General features: G+C 33.8%; 1 protein-coding gene across 2 annotated transcripts in view; it reads right to left on the reverse strand.

Moving 5' to 3' along the window:
* The window catches only part of ST18 (ST18 C2H2C-type zinc finger transcription factor), a 154,562-nt gene that overhangs the window by 32,448 nt on the left and 101,174 nt on the right, over nt 1-20,940 (reverse strand). For both annotated transcript variants that reach the window (XR_015748895.1, XM_026670296.2), the window contains exons 7-11: nt 18,133-18,267; nt 13,110-13,200; nt 11,419-11,523; nt 8,499-8,704; nt 6,692-6,903 (exon numbers count right to left, since the gene is read on the reverse strand). Coding sequence is in view for 1 of the 2 variants with exons in the window: in XM_026670296.2 (XP_026526081.2) it covers nt 6,692-6,903; nt 8,499-8,704; nt 11,419-11,523; nt 13,110-13,200; nt 18,133-18,267 (749 nt within the window). In the remaining variant the exon portion in view is untranslated. The remainder of the gene's footprint in view (nt 1-6,691; nt 6,904-8,498; nt 8,705-11,418; nt 11,524-13,109; nt 13,201-18,132; nt 18,268-20,940) is intronic.

Genomic DNA, 20,940 nt, shown 5'->3' on the forward strand with positions numbered 1-20,940 from the left:
CTAAATAAAATACCATCTATAGGGAAGGCAGAGACAACAGCAAACAAATTCCATAAAACAGTCAAAGTCTTCTCAAATTAAAACACAAATCCAAATTTGTTAGGAAACACATCTGACGACTGGGAACCAAGCCGTATTTAACTGAACCAAAAAGGTCTGGTTGGAAGGCAATTCATATCCAGAGATGTGAACATTCTTGATTTTTTTTCTTTTTTAACATTTATAATTTTATTGCTTGTGTTTTTATCATTATTGTTAACTGGCCAGAGTGGTGTGCCAAAAAATGGGTGGCCATATAAATCTTTTCAAGTAAATAAAATTAATAAAGTAGCTAGGGTTTCTTCTGATGTGTAAACATTGGTGAACACAAATTTAATTATGATCAGAAGGTTGTGCATTTGCAAAAAAAAGGGTAGTTGGCATATAAGTGAGCTCACTGTTGAACACAATGATCAAATTGAGAAATGGGTCTTGGGTTTGTAAAAGAATGGACCCCATTTTACATCTTGACCATTTATTAAATGATACATTTCATCCAACATTTTCTACAGTCATAGCAAATGCCAAAGGAATACCACTATGAAATCCATCTTTCTGTTTCATGAATTAATCTTTTAATCATATTGTCAAAACATTTTAAACATAGATTACTAGAAAAGGATGGACACTTATTCAAATAATAAGAAAGCCTGGTTTTATAATATTTTTTTTAAACATAGATTACTAGAAAAGGATGGACACTTATTCAAATAATAAGAAAGCCTGGTTTTATAATATTTTTTTAATTTTCATCTTGCTAAAATATCCAAGATGTGCTTAGACAACTCTGGAAAATTTTTAAAAATCCACATGGGACAACTCTTTGATTTCTTTCCAACCAATAAATTTGTTACGTAGCATATCAAAATCTAGGGGAATGGCTAGGCAAAGATATTTTTTTGTCATGTTAGGATTTGATAGGCATAATAGTTGACAGAACAGGTGGGTGTTCTATGTATTGGCTGCATTCACACAACATACTTCACCTTGTTTAATATATTAGACTATAATATCAACCATTGATAAGAGATGGTATTAAGAAACAAACATGGAAATTTGATCCAGGATGAAACACTACTATCTTTTGGGATGATTTGGAATTGATAAAATGGCAAAATTTTACGTGTTGATTACAATAACAGTTTGTTAACAGAGAGTTTTGAAACCTTAGTCTTGGCTTTTTTATTACTATTGTTCTTTTTGTTAACTATTATGTCAGTAATATATATATAGATGCAAATAGATTTAGTAGTTTAAAAATTGGGGGGGTCTGTTTCTCAAGGGGTGGGAAGCTAATATTTTTGTAACATAGTAATCAGTATTCAATTAGAGGGGATAATATGTGCCCATGTGTTAGTGTTTTTTTTTCTTTTTTTAATGCACTTTTTAAATGTCTGTTTTGTGGGTCTTTTTCTTATTTTTTAAAAAATGTATTTATATTTTAACTTTTTTTAATAATATAAAAATAGAATTAAAAAAGATTATAATATATATCACAGTTTTTCAATCTTGGCAACTTTGAAATTTGTGGATTTCAACTCCCAGAATTCCCCAACCAGCATTCTGGGTCACAAACAAACAAACAAACAAGCAAAATCATCTGCCCGAAGTTAACACTAACTATGCTACTTAATAAATTGTGCAAATGTGTCAGCTAGCTTTACCTGATCTGGTTAAGAATGTTACCTGACTGTTATTCTGAAGTCATAAAGTCCTAAAACATGTGCCACAACATGTTTGGAATAAGGAAGATTAACTGCAGCAGTGGTTACCAAGTTTAAGACATATCAGTTATTACTGGTTTACAATCCCCATCATCCTTAAATATTAGACATAGTATGATGGGAATTACAGAGAATAATATCTGGGGATCCCAATACTAATGCAGCTGATAATCTAAAAGATTATGAATATTCTTAAACCTACTCAATCCTATAATCTCAGTATGGAACACAAATCTCATGGCACATATAAGAATTATGCTAAATTAAGTCAAGGACTTGCCTAGTCTGGTATCCTATTTCCACAGTGAGCTTTTGATGTTTCAACAAAATTTACAAGAGGAATGAAGCGGAATCAATTTCTTGCTTCTGTACTATCAACAGTTGCATTTCATCAGCAATATTTTTGTTTCCTTCTATCAGAAATAAAGTACCAGAGGTATAACGCAATAATATGGATATACGTATAATTCATAATAATTATTCGTATATACATATTGTTCATAATAATTTCTAATCATTGAGTTACATACATCTATCTCTTTTAAAATAATCTGAGCCAATGGTCATATCACATTTCAGACTATTATTGCCCGAAAATATTTTTTTACAATACGAACTCCTGCAGAAATGTGTCTTATAACACCACATTTAAAATATGTCTAATCCAATAATTCATTATTCTATTTGTGCATCATGTTTCACAATAAAGCGACCAAAACAGTTTTCTGGCGACTTTATTATGTAGCGTGATTTTCTTGCTCAAACTGAGTGTATGATCTGCTGTTTCTTCTGTATCTTTGCACAATCTGCACTTTGAATCGTTTGATGATTTTTCAGTTTTGGCCTTAATTGCATTAGTTCAAATGCCGTGCTCTTGAGCAGTCAAAATTAAGCATTCAGTTGCTTTTTTTAATGTTCCAGTTGTAAACCATTGCCAGGTTTTATCTTTATCCATTTTCCCTTCATCTTTTGTAAAAATTGACCATGGAATATTTCTCCTTGTTAGTATTTTATTCTTGTTTTTATTAAATTTCAATGTTCATGTTCATTTCCTGTACATTTAATAAGTTCCAATTTTTAACTTGCATCGGTGCTTGTTCTTGGCCATCTTTTACATAATCAGCTAATGCAGGCTTTTCTTCTTTGACTGTTTGTTTGACTTGAAATAAACTTTCTCCATTTATGCAGGATGGGTATAATTTATCAATATCATTACAGGAATGATATACATAGTGAATAGTCATCAATTTCTTGTTTTTTAGTCCAAACTGTCCAAATGAGCTTGTAGATAGTTCATAATTCCAGCAGTGTATCATATCACAGGTATGGCTAAGGAATTCATGGCTTTGGTGGTGTTTCCACTGTTCAATTGTATTCTTTACTAATCATATTTTAACTTGTCCATGCTTGATATTATACAACTATAAAATACCCAGATAGTTATAAGCTCCATCCTGATGGTTTGGCCATTCAGCATTTAAATCCCATTACTGTTCATCATTCATCAATTAAGAATATGAGACAAATTTAACCAAACAAATTTACTCAAAATTCATTGATTGGGCCTGTAAATGCCTAATGTCTCATGCTATTCTATTTAATTAAAAATCTGTCGATTAAAAAAATAATCATCAAAAAGTAAACTGTAAGAATTAGTTTTAAAAAAAATTTAAAATAAATTATTCTGCTCAGCATTTATACTGCAGTGTAACAGCTTTAAATGTATTGACTGCAGTGGTATCCCTGACTTATATTTAAATATACCTTAATACCACAATCCAGATTCCTGGGTTCTGTTTTGTTATCTATTCATCAGTTTCAGCACCAGGCATAATTAAGAGACATCAGATATGCTTGTTCTGCTAAATATTTCATGCTGTTTGTTTTCCTGTTGTGTTTTCTTTCAAGATACAGTACACATATGCCACTCTGTCTAAACCTGTGCGGGGGACACCCAAACATTAAATAGATTTCTTGGCAAAACACCACAGAAAGATAAAGATAAAATATACTGCATGCATCTCCTTCTTTGAATTGCAATTACACAAGGTATGAGATCATATCAGACAAAACTGTGGCAAGAAGTGATATCACAACAGGCATATTTCCAAGAATTTAAATAGAAGGGAAGTTAAGTGTGTCACCATTTCCTAAATCTTTTTCAGAACACTCTCTAACGCAAACTAAACAACCAATTTCTTTAAATCTGGGGATAAATTGGTGATTCAAGCTCATATTCTACTGTGGTGCCTATAATATAAAATATTTATATTGAACCATTTGTAATTATTTAAATGTATTGGAACCATTAAAAACAATGCTGGAAAAGTGCCCTATCTTTTGCATGTAGTGATAGAAAATGTAAGATTTTGAGCACAATCTGGTTTAATTTATTTGGTTATTCAAACTGATCCAGAGAATTCTTTGTAAGAATTCATAACTCTGCATTTAAATATGTTGTATTTCATTGATGTTGATTTCTTCCTTGCTTCATTTCATACAGAAAACTAAGTTACGGAGATCTGTGTTCTTAAATAAATACGCAGTTTGATTACAGATCACTTCTATTTTTTCTTAACATGGAAATAAAAAATCCCTTAAAATCTGTTATAAAAACAGATTAAAGATCTCAAACTTTAGAAAGTTTCATTATATTGTTTTGATAGGTTAATCAAAACACGTATTTTTTTCAATGAAAGATGCTTTATTTCTAAGTGCATTAAAAGCAATTTAGGAATTAATTATACAACAATGTAAAAGCATTACAACTAAATTATTAATATAAGCCTCACTAAATTTATTCTCATTCTTGAGGTTAAGTTTGAAAGTGGACAGTCATTTTTCCTCATATAATTTTCCACATGAAGATAATTTTTTATTGGATGATGGTGAACAGAAAATACACAATAGAAAAGCATGATAAACAATCTAAATAATTTTGCTTGGTTCTTTCTTTCTCTGTCCATCTGTGTCTCTCTCTTTGCTAGATTAAAGTATGTGGCTTATTGAGAGATTTTCTCCTTATCGTAGTTTCGATGAGTTATGAGCTGTTAGATTAGCACTTTTTCTCTGCAAAAACATTGGAGAGGAAAGCTAGTTCCCAAATTCATTTTTATTTTTTATTTCACAGAAAATGTTCCCAGCTCAGTGGAGAGGGAACTACAGAATTTTAGATTCCTTGCTTTATATTATTTTAAATGTAATAACAATACCTTCTGAGAAAATTATATGCATAATTAAAAATAAATTATAAATATTTTTGGAGACAAGACTGAAAATCAGAGTGATTATCACACAAATAAAACCATACAGTTTTAGAATAAGTTTTGGATCATGTTTTTTTTTCTTTCACACATAAGCAACAAAAAAATCATAATGTATATTATCCTGTTTAAAATCTCAATTTCTCTAAAAGGGATATTATTTTAACAAAATAAAAAGAATATGTTTGATTCTGGCAAATCCATCTCTTTCAACCTTTCTTTGCTTTGTTTTAGTCAAAAACTAATTTTCTTGGCCCTTCTGTAACCCTGGTTGTCAGTTTTCTCTGTGGAAGTTTGGCAAAAGTAAGAACTGACAGAGGAAGAACATATTATATTTTAACTGTATATTAAAAACTTTTTTGTACGCTCGTTATCCTTACTATGTGCTCCAGTTGTGACTAGGAATTGCTTCAATCACATTCTCTTTGGCAAATACAAAGCAGGTGTGTAATTGAACATCACACACACACACACACACACACAATTACTGTTCTTTGGCAAGAATGGTCTGTTTCTAAGGTCAGCCAAAGGTGGGGGCAGCAGTTTAATATTGCTTCTGGCATCAACCTCTTTCCACACAGTGGGATGAGAGTAGGGATTGCCATAGCTAATACTACAATACTTTCTTGGTCCAAGGTAGTAAATAAAATTGTGGCTCCAGATAAAACTTGTTAAAAAGAAATTGCCTGGATAATTGGGCTTAGAAAATAAGACTCTTAACTTCTTTGGTTTTTTGGAAAAGGCAAAGTAGAATATTCTTGTTGAACGTCTGTGAGCTTCAATTGATTTTCCATATTTTGCTATGCTATTAAAATGATACATTTGCCAGAAGGAAACAATCTTACTCAAGAAGATCCTCCGGCACCAGATTAATGGCTGCTCAGATAGCAAGACTGAGAACTATGGCTAAAGTGTTTAGTATAAGGACTGGGAAAAGTCATTTATCTTTTCCAGCCCAAAGACATGTCACTGTATAATACTTCTTTATTAACCTATCTAGCTCTACACATCTTTGCCTGTTCATCTTTTCTACAAGACCTTCTCAATGTGCTTGTTCAAGGCACTACTGGCACTATTTAATGATGTTCTTGCTACTACATTAGTTGTGAATGATACTAATGCAACCTAATTTGCCTACTAGCAAGACTGCCTTGTTAAACATTTTTGGGATTCCTTAGCAAAACTGAAGTCCAGCAAATCTAGAAGAAGGTTGAGAATCCTATTTTATTAAGTAACAAAACAACAAAAACAATGAATCCGTTGCCTTATAATCAATGAAAAAAAAGCCTAATTAAAATAAAAAGTTAACAGCTACACATTTTCGTCAATCACCATCTCACCAAAACCTGTATATATCTCCAATGTATCCAAACTTGAATCTCGTAATATTTTGATTAATTTTATAGTAGTTTTTATTTCATGTGAGAAGAAGCCTTTTAAACCAGTTTTGCACCATGTCCTTCCATAGTTCTTTTCCATGTAGAAGCCATTTATGACAACTCTCCAGAACATGGTCCTTTCACTTTTCAAAGGAATACTCAGAAAGATGCTGCTCTTTTCAGGGGTAGGAAGGGGAAACAATTGAATGCAATCACTAATATGAAAGACAGTTTATTCACACAGTTCAGTAGCTAACGCACCCTCCAGGTTTCTGGATTTGCCTACCTTGGCAGACAGACTCCGTGGTTTGCTGGAGAGGATCTCTGTAGCTTCCCTACAGTGGGTGGAAAGGTTCAGAATTGCAGCAGCTGCTGCTATGTGGGTGTCTTCACTACATTGACTGTAGCGATAAGAGCTGGCATGGCAAGGACTCTGTGTGTGGGCGCTAGCAGTAGGCTGCCGATTAGTAAATTTCCCTGGATTTGAAAAATGCTTTGCTGTTGAAGAGAGATTTGATTAGAAGTAGTTCTATGCAACTGTCCTCCTATTAAAGGGACAAAGGCAATCAGTTCATACAGTAAAATAGACAAAGAATATATGAAATAAAAGCTACTCTTGACACAAAACTCAACATTTTTTTTAAGTTTCAGAAATTAATAGATTTAAAACATTAGATGGTGTTGTCATATAAATGTTCAGGTACTTCCAAAATCAGTAGAGGACAACATTGTAAATCCATTTCCTAAAATGTTCTAATGCCATGTGAAGGAAACTTTGTAGAATCTGATTATGATGCCATGCCTGCCATCTAGCAAATTCTTAAGCCCTCCCTCATGGACATTCCTGCTTTTTGGTAGAGTTTTGTCTCTTTAAAAAAGTTTTATTAATATTTTATATATGTTTAGCCTGAACTCAATAGTTCATGCAATATTCATTTTGGTTCTTGAATTGAATCTCTTGGGATGTATTATCATTTTCATATTATCAACTGCACAACCACTTAGAATGCAGTTGAGTTCCAGTTATTCAGTTTAAGTGTGCTGCCAGTTAAGTTCCTATATAATTGTATCTTTAACCAAGAATTTAAAAGTAGATATTTATAAGATGGCAATTCATGTGGGGTACAACACAATATTGTGTCTATCTGTATCTCAGTAATCAACTGGATTTGCTAGTTAATAACGCCCTAGAACATGAGTTTTCAAAATGTGCATGACACATAGTTTATCAGTATCTTCTCCCAACTATGCACTGAAAATCATGTTGCCAAAGCGTTGGATACTCTTAAGAAATATGAAGCCAAAGACTCATTATTATTATTATGGTTTATTGCACAGTCCACCAGATGTTTAGATTGGATTTGGCATTTGTCCTCTGATCAAGTCCTTCCCAAGGACCTGGGATAAGCAGATGTTGTTGTTTGATGGTGTTTAAGTTATACTCACAGGTTGTAAGCTGTTCCAAGTAAACTTGCAACTGACTGATGATGTTTCTGTCAATTATTATTATTATTAGATTTCTATCTGCCTTTTAAAAATATTTTGATTAACTCAAGGCAGCAAGCATAATTAATTGGGAGATTCTGAAAAATATTCTGTAAAATAAGGTTTTAAATTTAGAGGAAGTAAAATTTATACTTTGAGGATTATGTTCACCTTCTCTTTAGAGATAGCTAAAATTGTATCCATTTCAAAAAAATCTTTTTTTAAAATCACCTCAACTACAGATTTATTTAAGCAAGCTGCACTGAAACTTCTTCAGCAGGAGGACTGAGCAAAGAGGTAAAAGTAGATGGATAATTTAACCACAGAATTGTATAGACAAATGCAAAGAGCAGCCAATAAGCAACCAGTACATCAGATAAAGGATTACAGGAGATCACAATACAAATATTAGAGGAATCATCTCTCTCTCTCTCTCTCTCTCTCTCCCTCCCTCCCTCCCCCTCCCCCTCTCTCCCTCCCCCCCTCCCTCCCTCCTCCTTTACCATAGTGAAACTTTTAACTATAACTTGTTTTGCTTGGTATGTACACCCTGGGAGGTAAAACAAGCAAACAAAAAACCAGTTTAATTTTGTCAGTCTCTTACTTACATTCAAAGGATTGTGTGGGCTTTTGTCCTTGTATAGTTGGCATCATTGTGCATTTGCCAAAGACTTGGGCATCAAAGCTAGCATAGTCAAAGGGTACTTTCCCATATTTCTCTTGCTCTCTTGTAAAAGTGATTCTGGAGGAAGGGAGTGCTTGGGCAGATCGGCAGCTGTACTGAGATAACTCAAAATGTTTCACCAAGTTTGTCCTTCACAATGAAGACATAAAATATCAGAATAATAACAATTATTATTAGATTCATTCTCTAACAGAGATACACCTGACAGAGTAATTTGTTAGAGATGCAGATAAGAACTAACTGTTTAGAACTAGGAAAGATAAAATAGTAAGATATAAAAATGAATATTGTTCATATATTTTCTTAAAGGTCCTTTCTTCTAAATAAAGATGTGCAGATTTCAACTCTTAGATTTCCCCAGCCAGCATGCTTAAAGCTGTCAAGCTTGAGAAACATTAGTCTACAGCAAGGGTGTCAAATTCACATTGTCACAGTGGCATCACACGACATATCGGACTTTCCCCCCTTTGCCAAACTGGGTGGGGACAGGGCCAGCATGTGATGCATCCAGGCTGTGGGGCACAAGTCTGACACCCCTGATCTACAGAATTATCTTTCTCACCATAAATCTCCTCACAGCTGAAGCAAAAAAATGTAGTGGGTTTTTTGTTTAGGCATACCTGTTACCAGCTTTGACTGATTCATCTATTATGTCTTTTCCTAAATTTAGTGCTCCACACCTACCCTTGGTTGGTGTTTCTCTGAGAAATTAGAATTATAAACTTGAGTTGAATTTATTCCTTTAGGTCAGTTCTTTATCTTGACCCAAATAATGGATAACTAGTTATATTGTGAACCAACCTGGCATTTACCATATACCTAAAAGAAAGGCCCTTGCATTTTTTACTTTTGTCAGGAAGTTTCAAAGTTTCAAAGTTTCTTTTGAATTTCTCTCTAGTGTTGGTGATGGTAACACTAGCATTGCCAGCATCAGTTGTTTTTTTCCCTACATGCCATCGATCATTCTGAATCCTTCATAGCTGTCCATACTTCTGGAAAAGACCAGTCCCTTTTCTGGAAAAGAATAGCCTGGTAATTGTTGTTCAAGAGTAGGTGAGCTCACATTTGGATTCCTGAAATAAACTATATGTGGGGCTTCTTTGTTTCTGTCCTGGAAGATGCAGATGAGTGGCCAGTCTTCTTGGTGGGCTCCTAGCCATATTTATAGTATTCATATATTGAAGCTACAGTGCTGGCTACCCATTAGCTACCATGCCAATTAGTACTGGCTTATAATGCCCTGAGTTACAACAGATGGCATCTCCTAACTGACCTTGGATGATTTTGAAAAAGCTAAGCAGGTTTGGACCTGCTTTTTATTTGAATGGAAGATCACCACAAAAGCATAGGGTTATGGACTAGTCTGACATGTCAAACAGCATTCTGGAAGAAAGGCATGGCAAGATATGGATGTGGATGTGAACTCAAGTGCAGGGAGACTTCTTTATAAAGCTCAGAACAACTTGGAATCATAATCTCAATATGCCTATCTTTCCTTTAATAAATCTGTACAATCGCTATGGTCATCTTGAGAGGTCTTACTGCTGATTTCAACTGGGAATTGTCAGAAATTCCAGACATTTCAGTCTTTTTAGTGGTAGCAAATATTCTTTGGAAGGCTTTCCTTTGAAATTAGAGGGTACCTCCTAAAGACATATCTTTTCATCTAGGTCTTCCCTGTGTAGAGTGGGCTTTCCCCCTCCCTTTATACATTTTAATATATCATACATTTTCTTTATACTTTTTGTAATAAATAAGAAATTTAATGGTATTCTGAATATAAATAGGTTAATGAATATGAGTTAATACTAAAAAATAATGAATTTGAGTTAGTACAGATAGTTCTCAACTTACAACAGTTCATTTAGCGACCGTTCAAAGTTACAATGCCACTGAAAAAGTGACTTATGACCATTTTTCACACTTATAAACTTTGCAGCATCCCCATGCTCACGTGATTTTCATTTAGATGCTTGACAGACAGTTCATATTTATGATGGTTGCAGTGTCCCGGGGTCACGACAATCTCTTGCAACCTTCTGACAAGCAAAGTTAATGGGGAAGCCAGATTCACTTAACAATCGTGTTACTAATTTAACATCTGCAGTGATTCATTTAACAAACGTGGCAAGAAAAGTCATAAAATGGGGCAAAACTCACTTAACAAATTTCTCACTTAGCAACATAAATTCTAGGCTCAATTGTGATCGTAAATCAAAGAGTACTTATAACAAATAGATTTATAAATGAAATAAGTCCCAATTTCTCTGCATAGTAACCATGGTCAATTGGTGGGTTGTGGTGATCTTTCAGGTGGCAAGACATGATGAGTGTAAATGCAAGCATTTGGTGGTGGTGCAGTGGTTAGAATGCAGTATTGTAGGCTAACTCTGCCAACTGCCAGCAGTTCGATCCTGACCGGCTCAAGGTTGACTCAGCCTTCCATCCTTCTGAAGTTGGTAAAATGAGGACCCAGATTGTTAGAGCAATATATGTTGATTCTATAAACTGCTTAGAGAGGGCTGTAAAACACTGTGAAGTGGTCTATAAGTCTAAATGCTATTACGGTGCTTAGATCATCCAAATTGTTATTGAATTTCAGTAGCAAAATTCTCAGGGGTTTGGGGGTGCATTAGGAATATATTGTTTATAATAATGAATAATGAGGTCTCATCTGCACCTTTTACATTTTATAATGTATTAACTTAATATCTGTGAACTTCTACCTACACTATCAATTCAAAATATTTCAGAACATTACAAATTATAGTATGAATGTAATATTAATTATAAATGTCTTTTTCCAGAATGAATCTACTATAAATATGATTTAAATTTTTTACCTGTAGATCTGATCGTGGCACTGCCCTGTTTTGAGTGATTCATGTTGACCTTTTTCCTGAGACATTGCCATTTTCTCAGCTGCAGCAATTGGACATCCAGAAAGACTATTGAAAATATTTGTCATACAAAAGTAATTGTTAACAATTTATACTCAGAGGTATTAGGATTTCTAATATGTGTTTTGCATCAAAAATAAAATATTATTCAGCTCGTTGCCCTTTTTATTCTGATTATCATGTCAATTGCTATAACAGCCTTTAAAATCTAGCTATATCTTCTTTTTCAAGCTATTTTGCCTGTTAGATCTTCCTCTCCTATACATCCCCTGATGATTTTAATTCAGCTAAGTTCCCATGCCCATTCACATACAAGGAGGCTGTCCATTCTTTCCACCTGAGTGTTGCAAACACAATTATTTCATTACTTCCATAACATCATTATCTCTTTAGACTTGTAAGATCTTTGACCTCTCTAGTAGCAATCTTGATCTTGAACATTTTGGGATATAATACTTGTTTCTCTGGGAAATCAGCCAAGTATACCTTATCAATGATTTTAATGCACTAAATTAAATCATGGTCTATCATAAATGGATCATAAGTTCTTAGAAGAGTAAATCAGTATGCCAAAGTATATCAAGTTTGAATCAAATCAGATATTTTCACTATTCAGAACTGATCACTTGATCAATCTTTATGGTTCTTTGTATGGTTAATTTTAAATTCTTTGTGGTTTTAGATGTTTTAATATCCAGTTTACATTTAGGATTTCATGTGAAATGAAGATGATGCCACATTCCTGTATAAAGTATATATACAGTAAGTATATAATTGAAAGCAAAAAAATGGGGAGGGCATACATTATCTGACATTTGCATAGCACGTATTTATATTGGCATCCTGACTTTCTTAAGTGGAGTTGTCAATAGATTATGATTTAGGAATAAATGTATTTGATTCAATTCTAACACATCTTAATACTGTAAAATGAAATAACATAATTTCTTCAATTAGGTACTTATCTTTTTCATTAATTTCAACAGGAGAATTAATTATATGTGTCATTGTCTTTCAGTAAAAACCTTGAAAACTAAAAATATTTCATTTGACTGAAGATGTTTGTGTAAGGAAGTTTTCTTTCAGGAGTTAAAAGGTTATATTGATAGTCCTCAGTTATCTACAATATTTGGACCCAGGAATTCCATTGCTAAGTGAGGCAATTGTAAAGTGTGACATCATGTGACTATGCTGATTTATGATGACAGTTACAACAGTCCCAGTTTCAGGTTTTAGGAAAATCCCACACAGTTGTCAGGTTCAATGTTGCTGCAAGATCTCCATTTGTGATCTCCTGCTAGCTTTCCCATGAATTTTCTTGTCAGTAGCCAGCAATGAAGGTCTCAAATGGTGATCATATGACTACAGGACAGTGTGATAATTATAACTGTGAGTTGCCAAGTGCCCAAATCCCAATCATGTGAATGTGGGCATGCTGCAATAGCCATAACTTCAAGGACCTGCCATAAGTCTCCTTATTCAGTGTCATTGTAACTTCAAATAGTTGCTGAATAAATGGTCATTATCTAAGGATTACCTATATTGTTGCTTTATATGAAGTGACAGATATTTACAAAAAACATACCATTTTTGAAGATACTAGATTATCACCAATGGAAGCAGACTTCGATTACCTTCTGTGAGTGTTGCGGTTGCTATTGACATGTCCTCTTCCTGTACATCCAGGAGTGGGGCACTTTAAAACATTTTCATGCATGGCAAGGACTAAATAAAAAGAAAAAACAAACAAACAAAAAATCCTGAAATCCATGCTAATGTTACAGAATAGTTCAGAGCTGGCAACTAGGGCAAGATTTATACCCTTAAGTTTATACTAGTGAAGTTTCAACCAAAAAAAATATTAAGACCAGTCACAACTGCAAAAGAGGTGGCTATGTAAAGTGATTAAATGGATGAATAAATACATAAACAAGAAACCATCTCAAACAGTTATTACATAATTCAAAATAAGTGGAGAATTTAAGAGTTTGAACCACTATACATCACCCAAGATAACAAACCTAATATTTGTTAAATAATTGCCCATCTTTCTTAGAGAATAGAAATTTGTGTCCACTTCTTGAAAAGCCCTCATCATCTGAATGTTCCTATATCTGAGATTAGACAGATAAATAAATTGATTGATTGATTGATAATATATAGATATAGTCTGTCTGTCTGTCTGTCTGTCTGTCTGTCTATCTATCCAACATCTTTTATCTATCTATTTGAGTTTAACACTGTTAATCTTGAATAGATATTGGAAGGTAGAAGGTAGTTTTACTGGCAAACTGACTTCCCAGCTGTGGAATAATAGCTGCATTATCCTCTCAAACTGTATGAGCTATTAAACTATTTTTGTTCATTTCGTGCAGTTGCATTCTGTAATTTACCTCAGTAATTCTTGATAAAATAAAATGATTCAAAGCAGTGGGGGGATTCAATTTTTTTTACTACCGGTTCTATGGGCATGGCTTGGGGAAAGATACTGTAAAATCTCCAGTCAGAGCTGGTATTTGCTGGTTCTCCAAATACTCATAATTTCTGCTACCGGTTCTCCATAACTGGTCAGAACCTGCTGAAGATCACCTCTGATTCAAAGATATATTTAAGGCACTTTGTAAACAGCTATGGCAAATATAACTAAAATACATTTTTCCTAGCATTAAGTTCCAATCATAGCAAAGTAATTTTACTTCTATAAATATTATAAAATTTATCACCAAAGCTTCAATATTAACTACATAGGATTTTACTTAAATTTAAGCAGTTGAATTTGGGATATAGATTGATTTTTCTTCTATATATAGATATATAATATATAGAGATATAGAAGCTTCTTCTCTAGTAACATTGAATTGCTAACTAGGGCATACAGACCAATTCTTGAATACAGCTTGTCTGCCTGGAACCCACGCTGTGTATCAGACATTAATATGATTGAGCGGGTTCAGAGGTATTTCTCAAGAAGAGTACTCCACTCCTCTATTTACAATAGAATTCCCTATGCCTCCAGGCTTGAAATTTTGGGCTTGGACAATCTGGAACTGCACTGCCTGCAGTCCAATCTAAGCATAGTACACAAAATTGTCTGCTACAACGTCTTGCCCATCAATGACTTCTTCAGCTTCAACCACAATAATACACAGGCAAACAATCAATACAAACTCAAGGTAAACCGCTTCAAACTCGATTGCAGAAAATAGGACTTCAGCAACAAAGTGGTTAACTCCTGGAATGCTCTACCCAACTCCATTGTTACTGCCTCAAACCCTCACAGCTTCAATCTCAAACTGTCTACCATGGACCTCACCCCATTCTTAAGAGGTCCTTAAAGGGGGCGTGCATAAGTGCACCAATGTGCCTACCATCCCTGTCTTACAGTCCTCATTTATTTGTATTTACTTCTTTTGTTCATCTTTATGTTCATACCTATACTTGTTACCTTGTACATGTTTGACAAATAAATAAAATAAATAAAATAAATAAAATAAATAAAATAAATAAAATAAATAAAATAAATAAAATAAATAAAATAAATAAAATAAATAAAATAAAATAAATAAAATAAATAAAATAAATAAAATAAATAAAATAAATAAAATAAATAAAATAAATAAAATAAATAAAATAAATAAAATAAAAATAAAATAAATAAAATAAGAAATAAAATAAATAAAATAAATAAATTTTGGATCAGGTTATCTGTTGCTGGTCATAGAAAAGAAGAGGATAGTAATGACAAGTATAATAGATATCCAGGACCCAAACTGAGTCGGTCACCGGGACCAGAGGTTTTTCTACTGAGCATTCCAACTCGTGCTGGAGCCCATCCTTACTACTTTGTGTGCTTTAGGCTGTTCTGTGTGTGGTAGTTCTCTGAGAATGGGCTTTCATATGAATCCAAAGGTCAGAAGACAAAACTTTTAACCCAGATTGGATCCTGAAGAATTATCCTGGGATACGTATATTCACCTTCATTCATAATAGATATCCCTTGAATTACAAGGCTATTACTGGCCTCAGTCTTTACTTAAATTCACAGAACAGCATGGCTGTGCCATTTAAAAGCTCTGAAGTTGATGGAATATTTTCCGAGTCATCATACAGTCTTGAAGAAACCCCAAATCACCAGCTCTGTGCCACATAATTGTTGATCTGACTGTTACTCAATGGAATTGTATTCCATATATTCAGGGAAATGAAAACACCAAAGGCAGCACACCTACCATTCCAAGGCACAATGCCTATTCATATCATTAGAAAGGGATTGTATAAATTTAATAAATAATTCTCTTCCTGTAGCTTATTTCTGCTTTCAACAACAAGTTGGAATTAAATTATCCCCTTTTGCAAGATTGCTTGGAAATTTTCTTCTGTTCTCTTTAGACCGAACATGAAATATGTAAAAAAAAATCCTACAGGAAATAACAGATTTGTGATTCTCCCCATAAGTGTAACATACCTATTTTATATTTTAAATAAATAGCCAAATATATAAACCCTTTTCCTCAGGAGGCGCCAAGCACATTATTTCCGTAGTCTATCAGTGTAGCAATTATTTTTAGCACAATGAGAGGCCATAAAAATCAATCTGCCAAGAGAGGCAAAAGGCTTAGGGTTATAAAGATATTCCCTAGGTATATATTCTTCAATAAATCATAGGGAATTTTATTTTGACCAAGAGCATAAGGCAGTATTTTCATTTCAAATGCCCACTTATGTTTATTTCCTAGAGTGATTGCAAAGTGGAAGTTCAATTCACTTACATCCTAGTAGGTGTGTCAGAATGTGAGTGTGTATGTGCATGCTCAGTGATACTAGACCTGATTGGTTTTTGCATTTGAGAAACAAAATAGCATCCAATTTAATTTTTATTTTCAGGATGAAAATTTGATTTTAAGTCCCAAATCAAATTTAATTCCAATAAAATTGGAATGATACAAATTTAGTCAGTACAGGTAGTCTTCAATTTGCAATCAGTTGTTTAGTGAGGTCACATGATCACCATTTGTAATCTTCCCAGCCAGTTTCCAACGAGCAAAATCAAAGGTGGAAGCCAGATCTGCTTAGCAACTACATGATTCACTTAATAACTGCAGCGATTCACTTCACAACTGCAGCAAAAAAAATCACAAAATGGGAGTGCAACCCATTTAAAATCTGCTTTGCTTAAGCAACAGAAATTTTACTTCAGTTGACTACCTGTATTGAACTAGAATGTTTGCTTATTATTGTAATAAATTCATGCATCATAAAATAATAATACAAACTTAAATATAATTAATTTTAGAATACCCCAAACTTTTGTAGGCCCTAGGCATTGTGCCTAATGGATAATAAGATGGTGCTTTGCCCATCCTTTGATTTAACTTGGTATGGCTTGATATCATGATAGTGTTCTGATTTGTCTAATCTTCTTGAATTATAGATATAGTTATGAAGGTAAAGTAATCCTGACGATGGCCAAGGTGTTCATACAAAACATGAGAGGAGCAATATTGAGGATTTGTAGCAGCAAAGAACCCCCAGCCTCCATTCTCCAAGACCAATAAAAAGTTGCATAAACTTGGCTTTGGGCCAGCATACAAACTAGGTGTCCATGCTATAACCTGCATAGTGTGTGCTACCTCACACTTCTCTTTTTGTCTCAAATTGTACAGTTGGAAGGCTGTTTAGAACTCTGTTTTCTTACCACCAATACTTATTGCTCACTACCCTTCAAAGAGGGAGGAAAGAAAGAAAAAAAAATTAAAAGAGGTTACCTGTAAGCGAAGGGAAGAAGATCACAATAGGTAAGTAGTTTTATAATGTAAGGTGTCAAATACAAATAAGAGAAAAATGCACCAAATGTTAAAGCTTTATCAAATTGTAGTGTTTATTGCTCTTGAAAGATGTTCAGTGAATGTGTTTGTTTCTTTTAGCTAAACTTTTAAAGGCTAAGCAGGTTCAGACCTGGTTAGTGTTGATAATCAGGTCTGGTACCAAGAAATATCAAGGCTATGTGAGAGACTGGGAAGTTGAAAAATCATCAAAAAGTCATCAATGTCAAACCATTTCTGGAGTCATTCCAAGAGGTCTCCACATCCATTTCCAGCTTGGCTCAAACAAGGCTTGACTTTATGTATTTATTTGTAAAATCTTGGCACTCGTTTACTTAATCTAGGAGTCTGGGCACTTGAAATAGAATACTCTGGTAAACACTGTGAGATACCTAGAAGTTGAGGGATACTTACCCAATTAAGTTTCATAGTGCTGAGCTTTTGTTCTGGAGTTTTACCCATGCAGTATTACCCAGCAGTGGTAGGGTGAAGTAGATATAAGATTATCATTTAGTTATGATGGCATGGTTTTTATCTGATCTGGTCCCTTAGGCCAGGCTGGTTTTGCTCAGCAATGGACTGTATTCAGCTTAAGCAACACCCTTCTGGATCTGAGATTTTTCTGGAATATTAATTTCAGGTGCTTTAGTGACTTTTCATCCCATAAATAATAGTGTATCTTCATCACTGAAATGGACATGAAATTATACCACTGTTATAATGCAGATCCTTGCTATTGGTTAATACAGTTATGACCCTTATAAAAGGCTATGCCTTGTGTCATCATGCCAGTGGTGTGACATAGTGTTTTCTGTACTGAAGACTTTCTACTTACTTTCAAGTGGCACTCTGACTTTATGAGGACAGCCCGAAAGACTGCGATGGTGAGGATACAATCCAGTCACATGACCTGTTCCATCACACCCTGGAATGGGACATTTGGTCTCTCTTTTTTCAGGCCTGGGTACATCTGTGAAAAAAACAGAACAGACAGTCTGGCTGGAACACTGTAAATTATATATTTATATATAGCTGAGCACTTTTAAGTAATAGGATAGAAAGCAATTTTCTTTCAAGGTGTTAATAAATCCTGAAATGCTAGACAACATTTAACTTCCTACTTTAAATAATGACTTGTTATTTTTGCACTAAGACATATGGTGTTAGAATTTGCAATGACATTTGCGTCATGTGCCAAAAAATTGGAACTATCTATGAGTGGAAAAATAACTAGCTAAACAACTAGCTATCAGGCTCTGGGAAAGTTGGATTGCTCTGAACAAAATCATACATCCATCCCAAAATATAGAACCCTAACAATGTCTTAGATTCTTATGTTGATTTTTTTTATCAAGATGCTTTATTAAGGAATTTATACTAGGAATTGTATATAACCAATATACCAGCATGGCTAAAAGTATAGTGCAGGATTTTTTGACAAGCTAAAGCTATAATTATATAATATTTCATTCTTATTAGATGTGAAGCTCCTGTTTGTGCAGCAAAAATAAGCATACAAAATATGCTAATCTCTCCATTAAACCCTGTAAAAAAGTTCTGTTTGCCTTATATATTGCATTTATTTATTCTAAAACAAATGGACCCTTTCTTGCTTTTGAAAAAGGATAAATATAATGATCATATAAGCATTTGAATTTTGAAACTAATAGAATGATAAAGTTTAAAATTATTTGTTATTCTTGCTATTCAAATACATGATTTTAACATATATTTAAGATAAACAGAACATTTCACTTCTCTCTCTGAAAAAGGGACACAAAAAACTGAAGTATTATTGTTTGACTTTTTTTCATTTTTTGCAGACAAATTAAAAACAAAATTGTCTGGATCTATCTGTCCCATCCTTAGATATAACTTTTAAAATCTTAAACATGTATGCATTTTTCTTCAAAATAAGGAAATGCCACTGAATTAAATTTAAATAACTTTCAAGAGTCATCTCTGCATCCTCAATAAAATGGCAGACTGAAAATAAATAAGAGTTCTTCTACAGATATATATCATTAAAAAGGACTGGATCCATTACGTAGATATAGTTTGATCAGTTTATCAAAATGAAATAATTTAGTGTATCTTCTATATTAACCAGTTGCATTTTTGGCACATACACATTTTAATGTCTTTAACTGTCTCCACCAACACCAAGTGATCTGTTTGCTTCCATAATATTTTCAAATTACAGTGGTAAATTTTGGAGAGAGACTGGCTAAGCCAGAGGGAAGAATCAAACAGGGAATTAGCCAGAAATCTCTATGGGCTCACAAGAAGTCAAAACTATAATCCCATCCCACCTTTGAAAGTCACTGAACTTTATCTAATCTCACTCACATGCAAACTGTTAGTTTGAGAAAATTCCTGTGTATAGGCTTGAACAAAACAACGAACTGATTTCTTCACGTGTGAGTCTGGATGTTTGTCTCTAACAGTAAGGCAAATAGTTTGCAGTTATAATTGGAATATTCAGTAAGTATACAATTATGGCTTCCTGTCTTTTTTCCATGCAGTTAATTTAATAGCTCTTATTCAAGTTTTCTCCATAATGTGCCCTTCATATCATCTTACTGAAGAAACCCATGGCCACTCTCAAGAATTCCATCTCTGGTATACTTCTCCAATCAAAATTAAATGGCTCCAGTGAAGAGATGTCAGCCTTCTTAGGTAGATTAGACAAGAAAGGTGAGTAGATGAACTAATTCTACTTTATTGAAAGATTATATTAACAGAATCTTGCAACTTTGAAAGTACAGATCTTACGCTGTGTCCTTTACATCTTGAGAAGTTAGGGAGGGTTCCTCCTGAGCCTCTTTTTCATTATGCAGCTGTAGACTATGCTCTGTCTTATGTGACTATTCCCTAGACATAATCTTTTTCCTTTTCTCAAGGTCTTTCTCGTATATAATTTCTAGACACTCCATGTCAAAATGTTACCAGGCATCAGATTCCCAACATCTTTATATTGTGGGCCTTTGGCTTTACATGCATTTCCTGTTATGATACATTTATATGTTCCAGTAATACATAGTAATCTTTGTTGACTTGATGGAATGCTTAAATCAGGGCTGTCAAACTCCTGGCCAGTGGACCAGATGCGTCATGTGCTGGCCACGCCCACGGCCGGTTTAGCAAAGGAGAAAATGTCCTGATATGTCATATGACATCACTGTGATGACATGAGTTTGACACCCCTGGCTTAAATGATGCCATTTCAGGCCCTATATGACATTTCTGGGACCCTGGATACATAGATTGCTTAGGTCGGTGAATGTGGATTCTCTATCTCATGTTCTGAGTTAACAAAGCCTATGCTACTGTCACAAGAAAACATGAAAATAGACTTGGAAGATATCATTTAGCAGAAATAAAGATAATGTAACAATACCATATTTCTACAATAGATAAAAGCCAGTCAGGCTGATAAGAGTTTACAAAGAAACTATCCTTTAATATAGCAGGCATATTTTGGAACCCATACATTGTATAGTCTTCTTTAGTATAATAACTTCAGATAAAATATTATTAATAGATACAATATACAATACAATTCAAAGTAAAATTACATTCATTCTTTTACATGGAATTATTTTCTCCTAAAGATCTTCCATTGCTCAAACAATTAACATCA

This window comes from Notechis scutatus, chromosome 3 (assembly GCF_049901735.1).
Source record: "Notechis scutatus isolate UNSWTSFEM ecotype Mainland chromosome 3, rNotScu1.2, whole genome shotgun sequence".
Taxonomy (NCBI): domain Eukaryota; kingdom Metazoa; phylum Chordata; class Lepidosauria; order Squamata; family Elapidae; genus Notechis; species Notechis scutatus.